The sequence below is a fragment of the Aythya marila genome, assembly GCF_965140915.1.
Source record: "Aythya marila genome assembly, chromosome: Z".
NCBI lineage: Eukaryota > Metazoa > Chordata > Aves > Anseriformes > Anatidae > Aythya > Aythya marila.
Window position 1 is genome coordinate 73,010,602 of NC_139080.1, and position 19,223 is coordinate 73,029,824.

The 19,223-nt window shown below is 37.0% G+C and overlaps 2 protein-coding genes across 3 annotated transcripts in view; one reads left to right on the forward strand and one right to left on the reverse strand.

Moving 5' to 3' along the window:
- Positions 1 to 190: 190 nt before the first annotated feature.
- Positions 191 to 19,223, forward strand: part of IFT74 (intraflagellar transport 74) — a 42,258-nt gene continuing 23,225 nt past the window's right edge. For both annotated transcript variants that reach the window (XM_082782916.1, XM_082782915.1), the window contains exons 1-10: positions 191 to 538; positions 1,034 to 1,169; positions 1,683 to 1,731; positions 3,248 to 3,346; positions 3,523 to 3,583; positions 4,020 to 4,079; positions 5,121 to 5,182; positions 16,529 to 16,667; positions 17,734 to 17,796; positions 18,684 to 18,827. In XM_082782916.1, coding sequence (XP_082639042.1) covers positions 422 to 538; positions 1,034 to 1,169; positions 1,683 to 1,731; positions 3,248 to 3,346; positions 3,523 to 3,583; positions 4,020 to 4,079; positions 5,121 to 5,182; positions 16,529 to 16,667; positions 17,734 to 17,796; positions 18,684 to 18,827 — 930 coding nt within the window. In that variant the 5' untranslated portion in view covers positions 191 to 421. The remainder of the gene's footprint in view (positions 539 to 1,033; positions 1,170 to 1,682; positions 1,732 to 3,247; positions 3,347 to 3,522; positions 3,584 to 4,019; positions 4,080 to 5,120; positions 5,183 to 16,528; positions 16,668 to 17,733; positions 17,797 to 18,683; positions 18,828 to 19,223) is intronic.
- On the reverse strand, positions 4,569 to 12,886 carry LRRC19 (leucine rich repeat containing 19). The gene is made up of 5 exons (XM_082782917.1): positions 12,853 to 12,886; positions 10,374 to 10,466; positions 8,420 to 8,930; positions 8,029 to 8,238; positions 4,569 to 6,895 (listed from the first exon to the last, which is right to left on the reverse strand). The coding sequence occupies exons 1-5, from the start codon at positions 12,877 to 12,879 to the stop codon at positions 6,570 to 6,572; spliced, it is 1,167 nt and encodes a 388-aa protein (XP_082639043.1). The 5' UTR covers positions 12,880 to 12,886; the 3' UTR covers positions 4,569 to 6,569.

Consider the following 19,223-nt stretch of genomic DNA (forward strand, 5'->3'; position numbering starts at 1 on the left):
CCGCCCGCCGTGCCGGCGGCGGGGAGGAGGCGGAACTATAAGTTCCAGCAGGCAAAGCGGCGCGCGGAGGGTGGAAGAGGCCGCGCCGCCGCCGCGAGGCAGCATGGGAGTTGTAGTCTGGTTGGGGAGTGTGGGGGGGGTGTTGGCGGCGTTGCTGGGAGACCCGTGGCGGTGCGCGGCATGGCGGCGGCCCGCTGAGGGGACGGGGACAGCGGGGCCAGGGGCCCGGCCGTGCCGTGCCGTGCCGTGCCGTGCCCCAGGCGTCCCGCAGGGTGTTTGTTCAGCTATTGAGAGGGGGGAGAATTAAATCTTTAACGAGTCGGCCTCTGGTCGCCCCAAGCCAGCTTTCCACGTGCAAGGGCTGTTCCCCGTCCCTCCTGGTTTCCTGCTCTCCAGGGAGGGGTCCCAAGCGCCACAAAATATGGCCAGTGGGCACAGGCCGCCCGCAGCTCGGCCCTCTTCGAGAGCAGGAGTGGGGCTGGCAGCACGGCCGGCCTCTTCGTCACGGACTCCATCAGCAACCAGGATAGGAACAGGGGTATGTTTAAAAAAAAAAAAAAAAAAAAAAAGAAAAAAAAAGAGAAATAAAAAATTGAACGTCAACTTTGGTATCTTTACACTATCTCTTTTGGTATCTTTTTGGTATCTTTGGTATCTAATCTCCATGACTGGAGAGAGATTTTCTCAGGAAGAGTTGAAAGATTTCCAGTCAGAGAGAGTTTTGTGATTTGGGCTGAGAGAGGTAAGGGCACTCTTCCATCGAGACTTCCATCTGGGAGATCTTGGTGTTGATGTCACATAGGGTGAACAAGGAACACAGCAATCGCAGTCATCTCTTACTTCAAGAGGTGATCTTGTACCTTTCTACAGCAGACGTTTGTCTGAAGCTTTGTTTACGTGAACAGCTGTAAATCTAAAAGTTTCCTGCTTGGAGTGTTTAAGAGAGTGACTCAAGCTTTGGCAATTACAGAAGAGTAATAAAATCACAATTCAGCATTGGGTTTTGTTTGTTTGTCTGTTTGTTTTCTTCTAGATGCCTCCTAGTACCTCAAGACCTGGTTCTCGTGGTGGTCCTTCAACTGCTAGCGGAATTTTATCATCTCAGATTAAAGTTGCAGACCGCCCAGTGACACAACAAGGATTAAGTGGAATGAAAACTGGAATGAAAGGTATTTTCTGTTGAAAATAGCTATCAAAGTGTCTAAAAAAGTTCTGGAGAAATATTTATGGTTTAAAGGAAAACTTTTCATAGTTGTATAAATTGCAGGGTGAATAGCTGTGACTACAAAATGTAACAGAAAGGAAAGGAAGATGAATGCATCCTCCCTCCTTTCTTTTTGGCCATTAGAGATGACAAAGGCTTTTCTGTGCCCACGCTTCCTATATGATTTTTATATCTATTTAAAAATCATTAGAATAGATTAGAATACAACAGGATACATTTTATCTTCTTCCAGCACTACAGAATAATTAAAATACTTTGTTGCATTGTAAATATTCAAATAGCTAAAAAAATACTGTTTGTTTTCATAAAAGTCCAAAGTGAATTTCTGCCTTCATTTGTTTTAACAAAGTAAAATCTACTGTCTCTGCCTGTAAAATCTGCATGTTGTTTTCCTAATTTGCAGTTAATCAGAATGTGTTGCTTTCTAATGAACTGTCATCGTACTCTCCTTTGTCAGGTCCTCAGAGACAGATAATGGATAAAACGTATTATCTTGGACTGCTGAGGTATGTCTTAAAAATACATTCAAATTGTGGAAGGCTTCATGCTCTGTTCCCTTTCTGGCATAAAGGTAGAGCTATTCTTAATAATAGCATGGGATGAGTGGTGTTCACTGTTAATGAAATCTGTTCTGTTATAACACATAAGAAGGTCATTTTGCAGGTAGTTTGTAGAAGAGGAATTTTATGCTTATGTCCAAGTACAAGATTTCTTTGACATTTTGTTATTAGTCTTGTTAAGTTAAATGCACTCCTGCAGCGTTAGTTCCAGAAGCATCAGTGATTTTGAACTTGCACCTGTCGCATAGCTCCAACTGTAAGACATAGTATCTTGAACTAAGTACTTTTTCAGTGCATGCTTCAGGTGGTTTGCTTGAATTATGCATTCAGTTGGCAATGACAAAAACATGTGCTCCATTGAAACATGTGCTCCATTGTCAGTTGGCCACATTGCAGTACTGAATAATCAATCCTAAAAGATGTTGTTCTATACAGGGATGATACAGCATCCTTCCACAGATTGTGGATGATTTTTTTTTTCTGGTCCATCTGAGAAGGATTCATGTCTCTTTCACCAGAAGCAACAAAAAGCTAATTAAAACATTTTATTTCATGTCGAGGTTTTCTAATGATTTCACAAAATCACAGAATCGTCTAGGTTGGAAGAGACCTCCAAGATCACCTAGTCCAACCTCTGACCTAACACTAACAAGTCCTCCACTAAGCCATATCCCTAAGTTCAACATCTAAATGTCTTTTAAAGACCTCCAGGAATGGTGACTCAACCATTTCCCTGGGCAGCCCATTCCGATGCTCTCAGTAAAGAAGTTCTTCCTAACATCTAACCTAAAACTCCCCTGGCTCAACTTAAGCCCATTCCCCCTCGTCCTGTCACCAGGCACGTGGGAGAACAGACCAACCCCCACCTCGCTACAGCCTCCTTTAAGGTACCTGTAGAGAGCGATAAGGTCACCCCTGAACCTCCTCTTCTCCAGGCTGAACAAGCCCAGCTCCCTCAGCCGCTCCTCGTAGGACTTGTTCTCCAGGCCCCTCACCAGCTTCATCGCCCTTCTCTGGACTCGCTCGAGCACCTCGATGTCCTTCTTGTAGCGAGGGGCCCAAAACTGAACACAGTACTCGAGGTGCGGCCTCACCAGAGCTGAATACAGGGGACAATCACTTCCCTAGCCCTGCTGGCCACACTGCTTCTTATACAAGCCAGGATGCCGTTGGCCTTCTTGGCCACCAGAGCACACTGCTGGCTCATATTCAGCCAACTATTAGCCAATACTCCCAGGTCCTTCTCTGCCAGGCAGCTATTCTTACAATTTTATGTGATAGAACCACTTTATTTTTTCCCCTCATTTCTCTAGCTTTTCTCAGAAATAGTTGTCAGAAATTTGGTACTCTGTGATAAAGAGATACTTACTGCACATCACTTAGAGTAAAATGCTGTTTCTTTTTTAGCTGTGTTTTAGCTGTATATTTAAGTTTCAGTAAATCTTTTGTTTATTTTTTGCAGGAGCAAAACAAATGAACTCACAACAGAAATTAGCAAGCTGCAGGAAGAAGTAGAAATGTACAAGCAAGAGAAATCAGTCTATTTGTCATATGAAAAAAGGTGAGCTGTGTCGCAGCTAATACAAAGTTACCTTTCTCAGCCACAAGACTTTGTTCTAGGCTGTTTTCACCTTTCACAGACTTCAGGGAATCATTACATATTTTTTTGTTGTTGTTATTTCATTTTTATTATATGATGCTTCCTGTCTGAATTTTGGCTTCTTGTTTTGTGTTTAGGGCAGAGGCTCTAGCTGGTGAAATCAAAGAATTTCAAGGTCAGCTAGCAGACTACAACATGGTACGCTGCTATCAGCTTCTGATACTGAACACTCCCTTGTCTCCTTCACTTCATCCTGTTTTTGCTTAAATTCAACATCTTTTTTTATCGATGTTCCTGTTTAAAAGTTTACTGGTTAGTACTGTGTTTATTCAGATACTGGGAAAGAAAAAATGGGAACTAAAGAAAACAAGAAAGATAGGAGAAGCAGTTGCATTTAAGAAATGACTGCTGCATATTGTTTGTGCGTTTGTACAGCTACATATAATGAGAATTACTTCTGAAAACTATGTGTAATCTATGCAGATTCACAAATCATTTTTTTTCCTTTTGCAATAATAGATATCTGTTGTGTTTTCATGAGTGTTTTGCAAGTTGCTCCTTTTCTCTGTGTGTATAATTAAAAAAAAAAAAAAAAAGAAGAGTGCCAACAGGTTGGAATTCTATCTCATTTCAGGTTGTGGATATACTTAACACCAATACAGATGTGGCGGAAGTGATTCATGATTACAATATGGTAAGAATTAGTGTGCTTGCTACATTTTAACAATGCAATGGCATATATTACATTTTTTGTACTTTGAACATGAAATGTATAAAAAAGCAAATCACTCATTTAAAACTTACACAATTTTTTCCAGTTAAATTGCCCATAGTACTTGACAGTGTTCTTTGTAGTGAGACAGCTGTCTAAAGCATTGTCTTCAAAACCACATGACAATGCTTCTGTGTATTAGGTTTAAGAAGGCTGTGTTCCCACCTCAAATTTCAAGTGTTCAAATACATTATTTATGTGACTAAGCATAGAATGCTAGTCTTATGAAAGGCAAGTTCACTGGACTGCACTGCCTTTAAAGCTGCCTGATCCTCTGGAAATTTATTTACTTCTCTTTTCCTTCTGCCTTCTAAATGCCTCCAGCATAATAAACATGAACTAGGTCTGCAACATGGACAACCACAAAATCAATCAGCTTTGTTCTTCTTTAATTTTCTTTATTTTCTAAGATAGTGAGAGATTTCATGCAAGTATTAAGGCTATAGACATATTAAGCACTTTCCATTTCTTGTGATCACTTTGTCCTTTAGCAAAAGCAGCTAGTCTTAGAACAGGTTAGTTTGGTAGCTTGAAAAACCACCTGAGTATTTCTTGGCCATTTATTTTTCTCCACATTTTATTGAAAAATAAAGTCTCATAATCCGCATCATAAAGAATGCTCTTTAAAGTATTATATTTGCATTCTGTCTGTAGGCTTAAGCAGTTAATTGCTAATAGGTAGTAATACTGACTGAACTGATTTGTTACAAACTTGATAGCATTTATTTTTCAAACAGAGAGAGAGATGTCTTCTTACTTCCTTAGGTTTCCAGTGGAAGACTGCAATTTTAGAAGCTGTTTCTTCAGTACAGCCTGGGAACATCTCTGGAGCAGGAGACATCTGCTGCTCCTTTCTGTATTGCATCCTTAGCAGCTTCTTGATACTTTAAAGGAAACTTTGCCCTTGTGTATAACTATTTTTTTATTACGTATTATATCAAAATACTTTTTTTTTTTTTAAAGTTAAAGGTTCAGAATGACCGAGACGCTCAGAGTGTGGATAAAATTTTCACCGAAAGACAAGCGTAAGTACATAAAGTATATGCTTCTCAAAAGCTGTTAAAATCATACAGGAACTTGGTAAAATTGAGAGGTTATCTAATTAAGAAATTGTTAACAGTACAATCCATACAACAAGAGACATCCCCAAACAATGTCAAGATCCTGTACCAGTATCAGGATGAAGCTGTAAACTATTCTGAGTAACTTTAAACTATTCTGAGTAAACTATTCTGAGTATCTGTGGAGATACTTACTATTTCATCCAGGAGGAGCTAGGTGGCAGTGAAGTCTTCTGGCTTGTGAGGACTTACTTTTAAGGTCCCGGATTTTGGAGCTTATGTTTCAGTAGCAGAGTGGAGAAAATAAGCAGAAGTGGGGGCTAGAACTAAGATTCCTGTCTGGTAAAGTCAGGATGTGTGGAAAGGAAGATGAAATCAGCGAGATGCTTGTAGTGAGAGTTTGAAAGCCATGAAAACGGATTGTGTACTGATAAGCTGAGAGGGTGAGTTTGAGATGTTTAATTTAGGGACAGCAGATGTAAGAAGTAGGTCTGGTCCTACCGGGCGCCAGAAAGAACAATAACATTTTATGCGTAAATAAATACTTCTGAAATACCAATTTTCCATTTAATATGCACTTTTCACTAATCCTGTGGTTTTCAATAGGTTGTAAATATGTCTGTTCTACCCCTAAATGCATTTTTAATTGTTAACAAAATGTGCAGAGAAGAGACTTGGTTCAGTATCAAACTAAGGCATAAAGGCATGGTTTGGTGGATAATACTGGTGCTAGCAGCATGGTTGGACCAGATGATCTTTTCCAACCTTAGTGATTCTATGATTCTATATGCAGTAATGATATTTATCATTTTACTGTGTGTAGACACATTTAAGGGAGTGGAGAAATCAGTCTTTGTTACTCTGCTAATTCAGGTTTAAAAAAAAGAAAAAAAAAAAACAAAACTCTATTCTCTGATAGATACTCATTTTGACTAATAAACTACTGAGCTTTGACATTGTTGATTCAGATTCAGTCCCCAGTCTGACTGTGGTCTGCTTCTTCAGTGCTTTAAATAAATATTTTTTCATCTCTGGCTTCTTTGCCTCTTGAACATCAGTAATTACGGCAGCTTCACAAGCTGCTTTTTAAAGATTTGGTCATGTTAAGCAGTGTACAGTATGCTTTTTATCCCCAGTAAATAGTAACATGATCAGTGATCTTTCATGTTTTGAAATACTTATTTCATGATTCATGAAGCAATAGCTTGTTTCAGACTTGATGAGATGAAAGGAGATGGACTGCTTAGGTTCCATTTGTGTTGTACCTAAGTAGCATAACATGGAAGGCTAAGTAAATGGAGCAAGTATACTACAGTTTTGAAAAGTCAGTCATCATCCACCATGTAGGATATCAGCTCTCCTCAGTTATATATGAATCTATGTATTTATCCTCAATAAATCCATCTTCGCCGTGCTCAAATTCAGTAGTTTTCTCAAATATTACTATGGGATCTTCATTGCTTGTATCTGATACTGCAGGAAAAGAATTCATGTCAGCTGAGAACTCCTGTTCAGTTATCTCTGGGTCGTTTTCTTCCAGACGACGGTGACTGTAGCTGATCAAATAGTGATACCATGTTGGGCATTTTATGGCCATAAAAATCAGGAATGTAGTGCTTAGGACAAACCCTAGGACTCCCACGAGGAAGGTCCAACTTTTGCCAAGGAGTGGAAGCTCTTGAAAACAGATAGGAGAAAAAAAAATCAAAAAGGCACATACATCTCACATTTGATAGCAATGTAAACCCACCATGCATATTTACTAAAATTAAACAATTGTTTAAAAGTCATCTGATGTTCTGGAGGTGTAGATAAAATAAAATTCTTTTTTTTTTTTTTTCTTTTTCAAAAATAATTCCAGGGCTGGCTTTGAGAATGGAAAAAATAAAAATCAGTAATTGACATTAAATTCTATTTCCCAGGCTTAAATTTCTACATGGTGGTGATGTCTGCATCCTGAAATACCACATTGTTTGTTTGTAATCCTTTCAGTTACATTTCCTTTATGTATTATGTATTTATTATGTATTTATTTATGTATTATTTATTTCTTGTAAATTTCAATAGACTGTAGGTACCAGTAGTCTTTATATACAAGTTGGCTTTGTGTGCTGTCACACAATACACTGTAGGTGCTGGCTACAGTAAATGAAGTCAGTGGCAGTGGTGGCTTACGATTTGTGTGTGAACCAGAAGATGGATATTCCTGCTTTAGCCAACAGCAGGAATTGGAGTATTTCGTTATGGGAAAGTGGAGAACATTAATTCGGATGGAAGAAAAAGAGAAATTTGATTTTTACCAGAAGGAAACGTAGAATCTTACCAAATAATGTTGGAATTGGCATCAAAAAATAATGTAAGGAGGCTATTACTGAATTTTTAAAAGAATATGGGATATGCACAGCTGTGTCCCTTACACTGAACACAGTTGAGAGCTGGACAAAAATTAATACACTCAATCTTTTACTTTTTAAGAAGACTACATCTTGTGAGCAGTTAGTTTGGAATAATTAATTATTTATTTATTTTTATGCAGACATCTGGAGAATTATCTGAATTTCAAGCCCTAGAAATTTTCACACCTTTGTTTTTAGTGTCGTTTAAGGTGTGGTTTATCTGTTTTGCAGCGTTACTTAGTAGAGCATAACATTCACTGCAGCATGTTACATGGTCTAACAAAATCTAAAAGTACACTTGTTCCATAGCTGTGACTTTTACGGAAGAATTACAGTACATATGCAAAAGCATATGAAATCATGGATCAGCAAATAAAACATTGCAAGCAGTAAAGGGAAGCGTCATGGTATTACCTGCATGTGTTCCGTTGTTTTCAGTGGTGATGTTTGGAGTTGGAGCTGCTAGGAAGGCTGTGCTTCTGCGCTTAATGGCAGAATTGGAAGTTATACTGGTTTCTAAAGAAGCTTTTTCAGTTTCACAGTCAGCTAGTTGTATAGTTGCAGCCCTGATGGACAATTTTTCCTTTGTTTTGGGGAATGTGCATGTAGTGTTGTTTTCATTTTCTGTGAATGAGCAATGGAGAGTCTATTAGATACCGTTAATTGACAGTTTTATCTAAAAAAAAATCACTGATAACTAATTTATTACTGAAAAATACATAATATGTGGTGGATATTATTCACATCAGGAAAAGCTAAGATAAGATGCAAACAGATATGAAATGCTGCTCTTAGCAGAACTTACCCATTGTCACATTGGAAGCAGTTAGACATATCTGTAAATCAAGGAGGTCACAGGAGCAGTTCCATGGGTTTCCAGCTAAGGTAATTGTAGCCAATTTAAAAGATGATTTTATATGAAAAGATTTCAAAAAGTTATTTTGTAGATTCAAAACTTTGAGACTTTTTAGAGAAGAAAATACATCTGAATCTAATTGAGTAATCCTGTTATAGGACAGATTCAAAACTGACAGTCGATTTAGTCCTGCAAATGCTGCTGGATGAACTATGCTAATAAGATTGTTGCTGATATCCAGAATTATAAGTTTTGTCAAACTGTAGAAGCTGTTATTACACAGTACGGTAATCATGTTTTCATTCAGATAAAGTTCAGTGAGGTTAGTAAGCCTCTGAAGAATATCTTTGCCATTGTCTTTTAAAGTGATTTTATTATTTTTGAGGCTTAATGTAGTAACATTTGGCAAAAGATCAGTGGGGATATGAGAGAGGTTCTTTCCAGACTCCTCACAAATGACCTGTTGAAAAAAAGAGAATGTCAACAATTAAAATAGTGTAAGGACATCTTGTGATGGAGTCCCAGTGATGATTTTTAAGGGAATAAAAAAATCTATTTAACGTCAGCCCTTTACAAGAAAAATTCTGCTGGCCTTCCTGCCTTTTTGTTTATGATGTTCTTAATATGTTTGTCGATTAGTGACACAGGGTAATGAATCATCCTAGTGTGTAGAGACCTGAAGTGCCAAGAAACTTAGTGTTTAAACTCTGTTATAGTTGCAATGCTTATGTGAATAATATCCAGAATATTATGTATGTCCGACATGCTGTTTTGGAGATAATAGCGTTGTCTGTTTTGGTATTCTAAGGTGAAGTCTAACAGGGTAGGAAAAGGATTCCTTTGCCACAAAATAGAGAAGCCACCAAGTGAAGTTGTCATAGAGAAAATGGACTCAAGCCTGACTATTAATTTATGTGTGTTTTTTCAAACGGATTGATTTGCTTTAAAGTAGCTGTGTTTGCTATTGAAAACATCTTTGGAGCAGACCTTCAACCAGATTGACTACATATTTAATTATAAATGTGGCATTTAAATTCATTTCGGTTTTCTGAGTTGAAGTTTAGCATAGCTGTAGACTTTTCAGGTTTGAGAGTGTTTATATTCTTAATAACTGGAAACATTTTTCTTTTCTGAAAAGATTAGATTTCCATATAGGTTTATGTATGCATCACTGCAGCTTACAGTTTGTTGTCAAGGTAATTAAACTTGCTTTAAAGGAGATTCTAAGCACTGAAAACAGGTTGGTTTATTGTTCCGCTTGCTAGAGGAGTAGCCTATGCTCAAGTCGTTACTGCTGTTATCAGGCTGAGTCTAGGTAGCTTATTTTAAAACAAATTAGGTGTAGTGTCTGCATATACTTTTTTTCTTCATGTTTGTCCCAGCGATGAACAAACAGTAAATACAGTACTGGACCAGTAGACAGTAAGAGCAAACAGTTCAATAACATTTTTTTGCCAGACTCTTAATCCCCCTATATATAAATACAAAATCCATTAAACTATTCTCTAAAAGAATATTTCAAAATATCTTGTACACGTTTGGACCTGACTTGGGCAAGTGCTAACTCAAAAAAATCTCTCAAAACAATCTCTCAGCAAGTGGTTGGCCTTGTCCAAATAGCTGTTGTGATTTAGGCCTATTGCAAAATGGTGCAGATATAAAGGAGGCACTCCTGTTATCTGCGGGGATTTGACTGAAATACAATACCATCTCAAATATGTTTCAGTGTTACTCCCCTGCTTAGAATGATTGGTAGCAGCAAATTCCCTTTTCACAGGAAAATGTGTCATTTTATCTCTGTCTGCTTCTATACTCAGGAATGTCATGTTTGCAGGCTTTTAAAAGTCTTTAATTTCTACTGTATCTCAAAAATAAGGGTAATTTACATGCACATGGAACTTACAGTTTGAGATGTAATATTGCAGTCAGCAGTGACTGGATTCAAAAACAGTGTTCCAGCCCAGATCATGAGACAAGAGAACTTCATGTTCATAGCCTAGCAATAAGCAAATAACACTTTAAAATATTGAGTACCAGTGTCTTCTGTATCAGCAGTTTAGCAAATTAATAAATAAAATTATTTCCATGATAAGGTTTAAAAAAAAATTGTTCTACATAGATATCATGAAATGTAAAGTTAAGAGAAAAATCATGTTATCAGCCGTAATGCATTGAGCTTTCACTGAATCAAGACAAACCTAAAATCCCGTGGACAGTATCAGAAGATAGCAAATGGATTGAGTAGACAAGTTAGTAGATGAATTTCACAAATATCCATATGGCAAATAGCCATAGGCAGAGGTATACACATTAATACCCTGTTAAAGCAGTTATGTGTACTGGAAGTCTATGATATGAATCATCTGAGAAAAGTGTCTGGGCTTGGTTACTGTCCCTATTTTCTTGCCACTGTTAGAGGCAGAATGCTGTACTAGATTGTTGGTTTATTTGGCCAGGTATCTCATATATTCTTAAGTGAAGTCACAGGTTTTGTGAACATTTAATGAGTAGGATGGTCTTCTAATCTCTTTGTTATCCATACTATAATATATTAAATAAGCAATGTACCTCTGTGCTACGAAGGTGTAGTGTTTGCTCTGATCTTTGGAACTAAGTAAGCACAGTTCAGTCTCTTGTGCTGGTGTTTTTGTATGGGTTTGTACCTTGTTTTCTGAGAGTCAGGAAAGATTTTTTGACAAATGGTATTGACTACAATATTAACTTCTCTGAAAGAAATCAGGCATTATTTGCAAGATCTACATCTTGTCTTTCAGATGTTAAACTGATCCATGTTTATGCCAGATATGAATTAAATGTTATGCAAAAGGTAGATTATTCCTTTTGTAACATTTTTCCACTTTGCTTAAGCCTCTGAAGTCTCACAGAGAAAAGGCAGTATACTAAACGAACCTCAATATCTCATTCCTAGATTGCGATCTTCCAGATTAAAAAAGGCAAAAAAGATAAAGTGTTCAAAGTGATTATTGTAGTTTGAGCAGCATTCAGTGAATTTAACAGAAAAGGGATTGGGTACAGAATTACATAACGAAGCTCAATTGTACCAACAAGGAACAATGCTAAATATAGATAGCCAGTTAGATAAAAGAAAAAAAATCTGTTTGCTTCTATGCATTTGTATCTCTACAGACTGACCTTATTCACCTCAGTGAATCAGAAACTTTATAACTTCCTGGAAAGAGGTTGTTTGTATCCTGATCTACTACTCTGATCCATTGTGTAGGTTTAGTGCTATTGGAAATTTACATTAAACAAAAAAGGACATTATCAGGGGCAAGGGGTGCTAGCCTCAGTGGTATTAAGTTCCTGTATTAGGTACTGTTCTTGTCGGTAATAGTATTGGTGGCTGCGTGATTTTTTGAGACAATTTGCATATTGCTAGTGGCAGTTTGTGAACTCCCAATATCAAATATGGTAAGAGTTGGAACTTGTGACACACTTGGACTTCTGAGATACCTCTTCCAAGATGTTCAGAAACAGAGCAGACCTTAACCATGCTATCTAGAAATACAGATTAATAGCAGTATTTTAGTTTGCAGGTTTCAGAAAAAACATGCTGTCATTAGGAGAGTGGGAAAATACACTAAGATTTTTTTTAAAGTTGCTCAGTCTGTAAGTTAATAACAGTCAAATTAAAAATGAAAGATATATTTTTTTTTTCCAGAAGTTCAAAGGAAGAATTAGCACAGTCGAGTAACAGGGATGCCGTTAACTGGAAAAATCTGTTTTCTGTCTAAAAAAGTACTGCACAAATGTCTAAGTCAAAAACAGAGTTTCTTCTTTTTTACTTTACTACTGTTGAAAAATTAGGGTTGTTCTTACAATGTTGATTTATTGCATTGTATGTGGGGGAACCCAAGTAGTCAATAGAAAAACAGGAAAGCATCTGTAATTTTAATTGCACTATATCTTTTTAGTAAAACCAGATTTTAAGAATTGCTGCTTAAATTTTTGGAAAGAAACTGAACCTGGCAATGCATTGATAATACTTTGACATTTGTCATTTCAACTCAGAAGTGTTTCTTTAAAAGGTTTTTCTCAGAGATTTTTTGAAACTTTTACCATTTAATAATAATGTAACTTCTGTTGCTTTTATTGCATTTGTAAAAAAAAAAATAAATAAAAATGGCGTATCTGGAGAGGTAATGGGGTTTGTATAATCAAGTACTCTGGTTTCCAGAAAACAATCGGACTGTTCCCTGGCTTTTAACTGAAGCACAATTTACTTGCTTTGCATGTTGAAGGTTCACAGTAATTCCTGAACTTTTAACATATCTCGAGATATATTTGTTTCCAGTCTAGCAGAAAAGTTATACTAATAAATCTTTGCCTACATTTTGAAAAAGGTGTGCCAAGTGTCTTACCTTTCTGTTGCTTCTTAGAGGCAGCATGAACACGTTTCAGTGCACTGACAAGAAATAATATCATGTAACAGCACTTCGTTTTTGTCCAACCTTTGTACCTAATGAATAAGCAGGCAGTGTAAAAAAAATAAGGAAGCTAGAACATCTTTAGCAAACGATTGACTAGGTTGAGCAATTCCATATAATCATCTCAGATTTAATTGGTTCCGCAGCCAATGGGGAAGAGTAATGGAAGTATGCCCAAGTGTCAAGTTCCAGATCACATAGGAAGCACTGAGTTAAAATGCCACAGAGTATTTAGAAGCAAGCTGTGTTACATTGTCAGTTAAAGAAATGTTGGAGACAGATAAAGACTTGATTTTTTATTTTTTTTTATAAGACCTATCTTCAAATGAAGAAAATTTCGTGAGATTTGCATGCTGAAGTAAAGATCTCTAGTAGAGATCTCTCGTAGATCTTTAGTAGATCTCTAGTAAAGATCTGTAGTAGAGATCTTAGAAAAGAAAGTAGAGACCTTAGCATAAGAAAAGCTATGGGGTACATTAAAAATAAAGCTCATTATTTACAAAGGATTGCAAGCATTTAAAGACATCTGTTGTATGTGCTATATTTCAGGAACAAATCCTAAAAAAGGAAAAAAAAAAAAAAAAAGTATTTGCTTTTGAGTAAAAAAAAAGTATTTTGCTTTTGAGACATGCATCTGAGTGCATGTCTTTATGCAGTTTGACAAAGGGATTATATTGATACACTAACACTATGTCCACTATTTTTTTTCTTCTGATGATGCTCATTCTCTCAACTTCACTCTACCCAATGCACAGCATGAATCTACAGAAGGATTCACCTTCCTCTTATTCTCCGTTCCTCTCAGATATGGGTCTGAGTAGAAACCTTTCTACTTCAGTATCTGTCTTTAATGTTACTGCCACTTTGATTTTTGCTTAATATCTCAGAAAGTTCTGTGACTTCCAAGGCTCAACCTTGGTTCAGCTTCCCCAGTAATCTTCAAGTGTTGCACTGGCTATGGTAATGAACTATCCTCCTGTTACAGCCATTGCTGATAGCTTTAGTCCTCCTAGAAAAGCACCGAGCTTTAATTTTTTGTCAAAACACTGCTTATCAGAGATGGTGCATCACAGCTAAATCTGTCATTTCTAGTCTCATGAAGATACTGATCTAGCTATCTAGCCAGAAGTCCACATCACATTAAAAATAGAGACTTGCTGCAGGTAAAGACACTACTCTGTTATGTGTCTGCACCTACTTTTACATCAATGAGGCTAGAAAAGTAGACTCTTTCCATATTCTATCAGGCATACTTGCAGTCTCAGACATAGATGAGAAAAACTCAGTAGAGCATGGAGATGCCACTGCCCTCAACAGTGACAGCTGCTTCCAGATGCTGTTTTGGAACACTGGGGGAATATATCAAGCTGTATTCTTCTCTTTCTCTATGAATGCCCCAGTGATCTCCAGGAAAATCCACCTTGTTTGTACGTAGAGACAAGTTCCCTATGATCAGTACTAACTATGATCAGTCTCTCCAGAGGAGTTGCATCTGGTGTGGGCATTTGTTCTGGAAATTAGCAACCTTCAGTTTTTCTTGAATTCTTCCTTGGAATTTTTCTTTTTTCATTCAGCCATGCCTTCAGTTGGGCTTGATTTGTGAGAAATTGTCACTGCAGGGACCTTGCAACAGTTTTCACAGGCCCAGGGTAAGGCATGAGGAGCCTCCAATAACAAAGACACATGAAAGCTCCCTGCCAATTCTAGTTCCATGCCTTCCAGAGAATCTTGGATCAAACTACTTGCATAGTTTAAAAGCATGCTTCACTTAGCAAATTACACCTTTCCCAAGCATAGCATAATAATCCATTCATATACTGGTGTACTTGCAGAAAGGGCCTCATTCTTTGGACGAGGTTTGAACAAACTATAGTTACTTTCAGGAAGCTGTTCCATTTACCTTCATGTTAAAACCATCCAATACATCAAGTCCCACTGCACTGCAAATTTTCCATGGGTTGTGGGAGATCATCACTTCCACTTGCTTCGTCATCGTCAGGTTCCAAAACTCCTTGCAACACAGGTGGTTATCCTGACAATTTGTACTTAACCTCATCAGATTTCTGGAGATTATAGGTCTTTCCTGAAGTCAGTTACAAGATTGGTTACACTTCTAAATCTTTCCTCAGCAATCCTCAGAAATGGTGGAAACTCTGAGAAATGGCTGAGAGAGGTGGAATTGTTTGATGGAAGGGTTAGGGGGTATCTTATCAGATACGCCACAATAAAGAAGATGGAGCCGGTCTCTTCTCAGTGATGCCCAAGGGCAGGATAAGAGTCAGTAAGCATAAATTGAAGTACAGGATATTTCATTTAAGCAGAAAAAAACTCTTCTATGGTAAAGGTGGCCATACTTTGAAACGTTTCCCAGACAAGTTGTGGAGTCTACGTTATTCAATGTAACCAAAAGCTGCCTGAACAAGACACTGACAATCTGTTCTATGTGATTGTGCTTTGCGTAATGGCGCTGCACAAGCCGACCATCAGAGGTCCACTCCAACATCAACTGTACATGCTTCAATGAAATGTTCATTATTCTTTTATCCCAAGGTTGTCCTTGAGCAGTTCCATTATTTCGCATTGTCTTTGAAGCCTGAGGGCATTCTTGCCTGCTGTCATGGATCTAGTAGCATCAGTCACACAATTTTAAATTTTTGGTGTCTTGCAACTCAGGAAGCGTTAATGAAAACTGGAGAAAAATGGAGCTAATTTTGCAGGAGGCATTCTGAAAGCTAGCAGTGTAAACGGTATTTTAAGAACCGTAAAGGAAAGCCTTTTGAGGAAAAGGACTTATTGTTCAGTGTCTCAGGACTTTTAGTTCATTTCCTTTATCTTCAGCTATGCTCTCAAATTACTTGACTTGCTAGCTTTCAGGAGTTTCACAGAAACCAGTAGACTCTATGTTAAGCAGTGAGAACAACACTTTATGCCTTCATTGACTGCTAAAACACCTAGCTGCAGCTTATTGCAGTTGTGGTGGTAGAGATTTTTTTCTGCTTGCAGTCACTTGATTTTCTAACAGGTTTACAGTCATTGATCAAGAACATCAGGAATGGCTAATTGCTTAGCCATAGCATGAATAAAAAGCTCCACGCTCCTTAAGGCTACAAAGCCACATCCTGTTCTTAAGGAATCCAGCAATTCATTGGTAAAGCAAAGCTTTCTCATCATCATTATCCAGCACCATCAAGTCCTGGTAACTGTATAGTATGTTCTCTTCACATGCATTCACAAATTATACTCCAGGTTCTTTATTTCAGACTGCCTGTTCTCATTCTAAGAATTCACTGATACAGAGCAAAAAGGGAAAAAAATATACTTCTGCCAGTTTTGAGGACTATCCAGGTAGACAGTGTTGTCACGTTGGGAAGTACTATATGGGTACAGTAAGGGCAAAGAATTCTTTATCTTCTGCATTCCACAATATGAATGTTTATATAGCTAATGCAACTCCAAGGAGATACAAGTAGGTAACTTGTTTTCTTGAAGTCTGTGAAGTTTTTGTGTTAGAGGATCATTTTAGGGAGGCTGAAGGAATAGCAGAGTTTTAAATGTGTCCTTAAAGTAATCATGGACTAGTAAAAATAGTACAATTTTGTACCTTTTACAGCACAGAAAAGTTAATTCAAGCTGTGGAAGAAGATATTGAACGTGAAAAAGTCGTAGCAGATGACATCATAAAAGACATGTCTCCGGAAAATCAAGCTAAGTATATGGAGATGAAGACTGCAAATGAAAAACTCTCCCAGGTTGGTTTGTTTCATAGTACTTAACATAAAATGTTTCTAAACCTGGTCGTATTAGTTCCAGATACAATTTAAATATTAAAGTGAAAACTGAGCAATATAATAAAAAAACTTGCTGGTATCTTAAGCAATTTTAAGTGTCTGAAAAATAAACACAACAATGGACTGAAAACAAATACTTTGTGATTTTGTATTCCTTAAAAGCAAATTATTTTCATCATTTTCTTTTCTTGTTTGGGGATTGACATGCATATTTTAAAACCCTCTGTAGTGCTTAGGTGTTTGATCACATGTAAAAAGCAAGCAAAAGGGAAAAGAGAATCACAGTGTTTTTTCATTCACTTTAGTAGAAATTTTTCTTACCATGCCTAAAAATGAATCTGGCTGGGATTTTTTGTGCTTCTTGTATGTTTGCATATATGAGAAAATTAAGCTGGGCCTTTTAAAATGTTTGTGGCTTTGCTACTTATAATATTAACAAAAGCAATAAAATCTTTAGGGTTAGAATAACCTCATCTAGGTTCAGGCATGTGGTCTTGGAATACTTCCCTGTAAAGTCTACACAGAGAGAAAGGTATCTTTTAAATCTAGTGCTTCCTAGCTGTCAAAGGATGAACTGAATCACTAGTCAGGGCCTATTTGTGCCTTTATTGACTGAAACTGTGCTGACTAGTTCAGATTTTAAAATCTGACTTTAAATTTCTAAAGCAGAAATGATAAATTCCACCTTCAGTACTGATGTTAAGAAAAAGAAGAAAAAAGTGTAAAAAGCAATTCTTGGTTATTGCCCAACAGCAAGTAAGAGGAATAAGAGTTTATTGGAAAATTTGTTTTCTGAAAATAAGTGGATATTATGTCTGAGCTATTTGGAGAAGTCTTGATTTTTAAATTTTTAAGAAGACCAAGAAGAGATTTTCTATTTTTAGGAGATATCTCTTTTTAAGAAGATACCTTCTTTTTAAGAAGAGATATTTTACAGCATCTTCTGGATGCTAGAATGAAGAATTTAAAAAGCAATCTAATCATGCAGTAATTTTTTATCTAAATTTTGCATTTTTTTCCTCTTTAGGAATTGATTGTTCAACAGCAGGAATTGGACACACTGAACATGAAGGAGGAGTCTCTAAGAGCTGTATGTATGATAAAAGCTGTTTCTGTACCAATTTTTGCTGAACTCTACTGTAATAAATAATACTTTTCTCATTAAATTTTCATATGCTGTAGGTTTGTGCTCTAGAATGAGAAAGCAAAGCCACCTCTCTGTTTTCCACCAATAATTTATAATTAGCTGTGGTTTAAAATGTTTTTGTTAGATGCCAAGTACAAAACTTACTAGCTTTAGTTAGCCATATGGTTATCAAATGTTTTGTGTGATGTGTGACTGATTTAGAATTACTCTCCGAAGATAAATGTGAAATTACCACTCAAATTTTTCTAAAGAATTTGTGATACCTAATTTTTCAACATAATGTGGGAGCATGATTTTCTTGTTTCAAATGCCAATGTCATTTGAAGCACAAAGTGGTACCAGCTGAGATATTTTTTCTCCCACAAACATGTAAACACACACTTCTAATATGCTGTTTTACATTACTAGAATTAGAAGCTTCTCACATTGGGTCTCTCATGGATCTTCAAGGATTCATAAGCTGAAACGTACAGTCATATATGTCTTCAGAAAATACCACTTTTGAATACTTGTAGACATTTTTCTATTCCTTTGGAATACTGTATATTGTTTGTGTTTCCCTAGAAATGATAAAATAGCAGTAAATCTACTCAGAAGGTTGGCCTGAGCATGAACTCATTGAGCAAGAAATGCTGACTGGGATATTCTGTTCCAGAAAATGCATTTTTGAGATTACAGATTATATTCATTCTTTATACTGCCTCCGTACCATTTGTAACAAGTGAGCTTCACTTTCAATGTATGGTTAAGTGTCATTCAATTAAAACAATTTCTGCAATGTTCTCTTGCAGTCTGGAAGTCGGTAGTAGGTGTTTTGTTTCTCCCAACAGGAAATAGCACACTCCCTGGTGAAACAGGAGGCTGTGCAGCTGTATGAAAAGCTCCATGAGCTTGAGGAACGTCGAAATCAAATGATTGCTGAGGACAAGAACATGGAATCTCCACAGGAGGAAAGAGAGAGATTACTAAAGCAGGCAAGAACATAAAATGGTATCATTTAAAGGATCCTCTAAGTCAGTCAGTATATTAAGGGATGATGGAGAAAGAAAAATACTTAGTTTTGAACCTTGCCATTATTTAGTCTTTAACCAGCACAAACCATCTGGAATTAAGTACAGGTAATGGATGGGCTGGAAGGGATGCTTCAGGTTCAGCCATAACAAAATTGGCACAGTCAGTTTCTCAGCTGGTTGACTTGTTCAAATTCATCAGTCCTGTTGGGATGGGAAAAATGATCCTATTGAACAATATTATAGCATAACTCTAAACTGCATCATTTTGGGATAGTGTGCAGATGTACTAATCAAGAAACAATCTTATTACTTTGTAAGGGAGCGTGCCGTGTTATATAGCCATTCTTGCATACATAC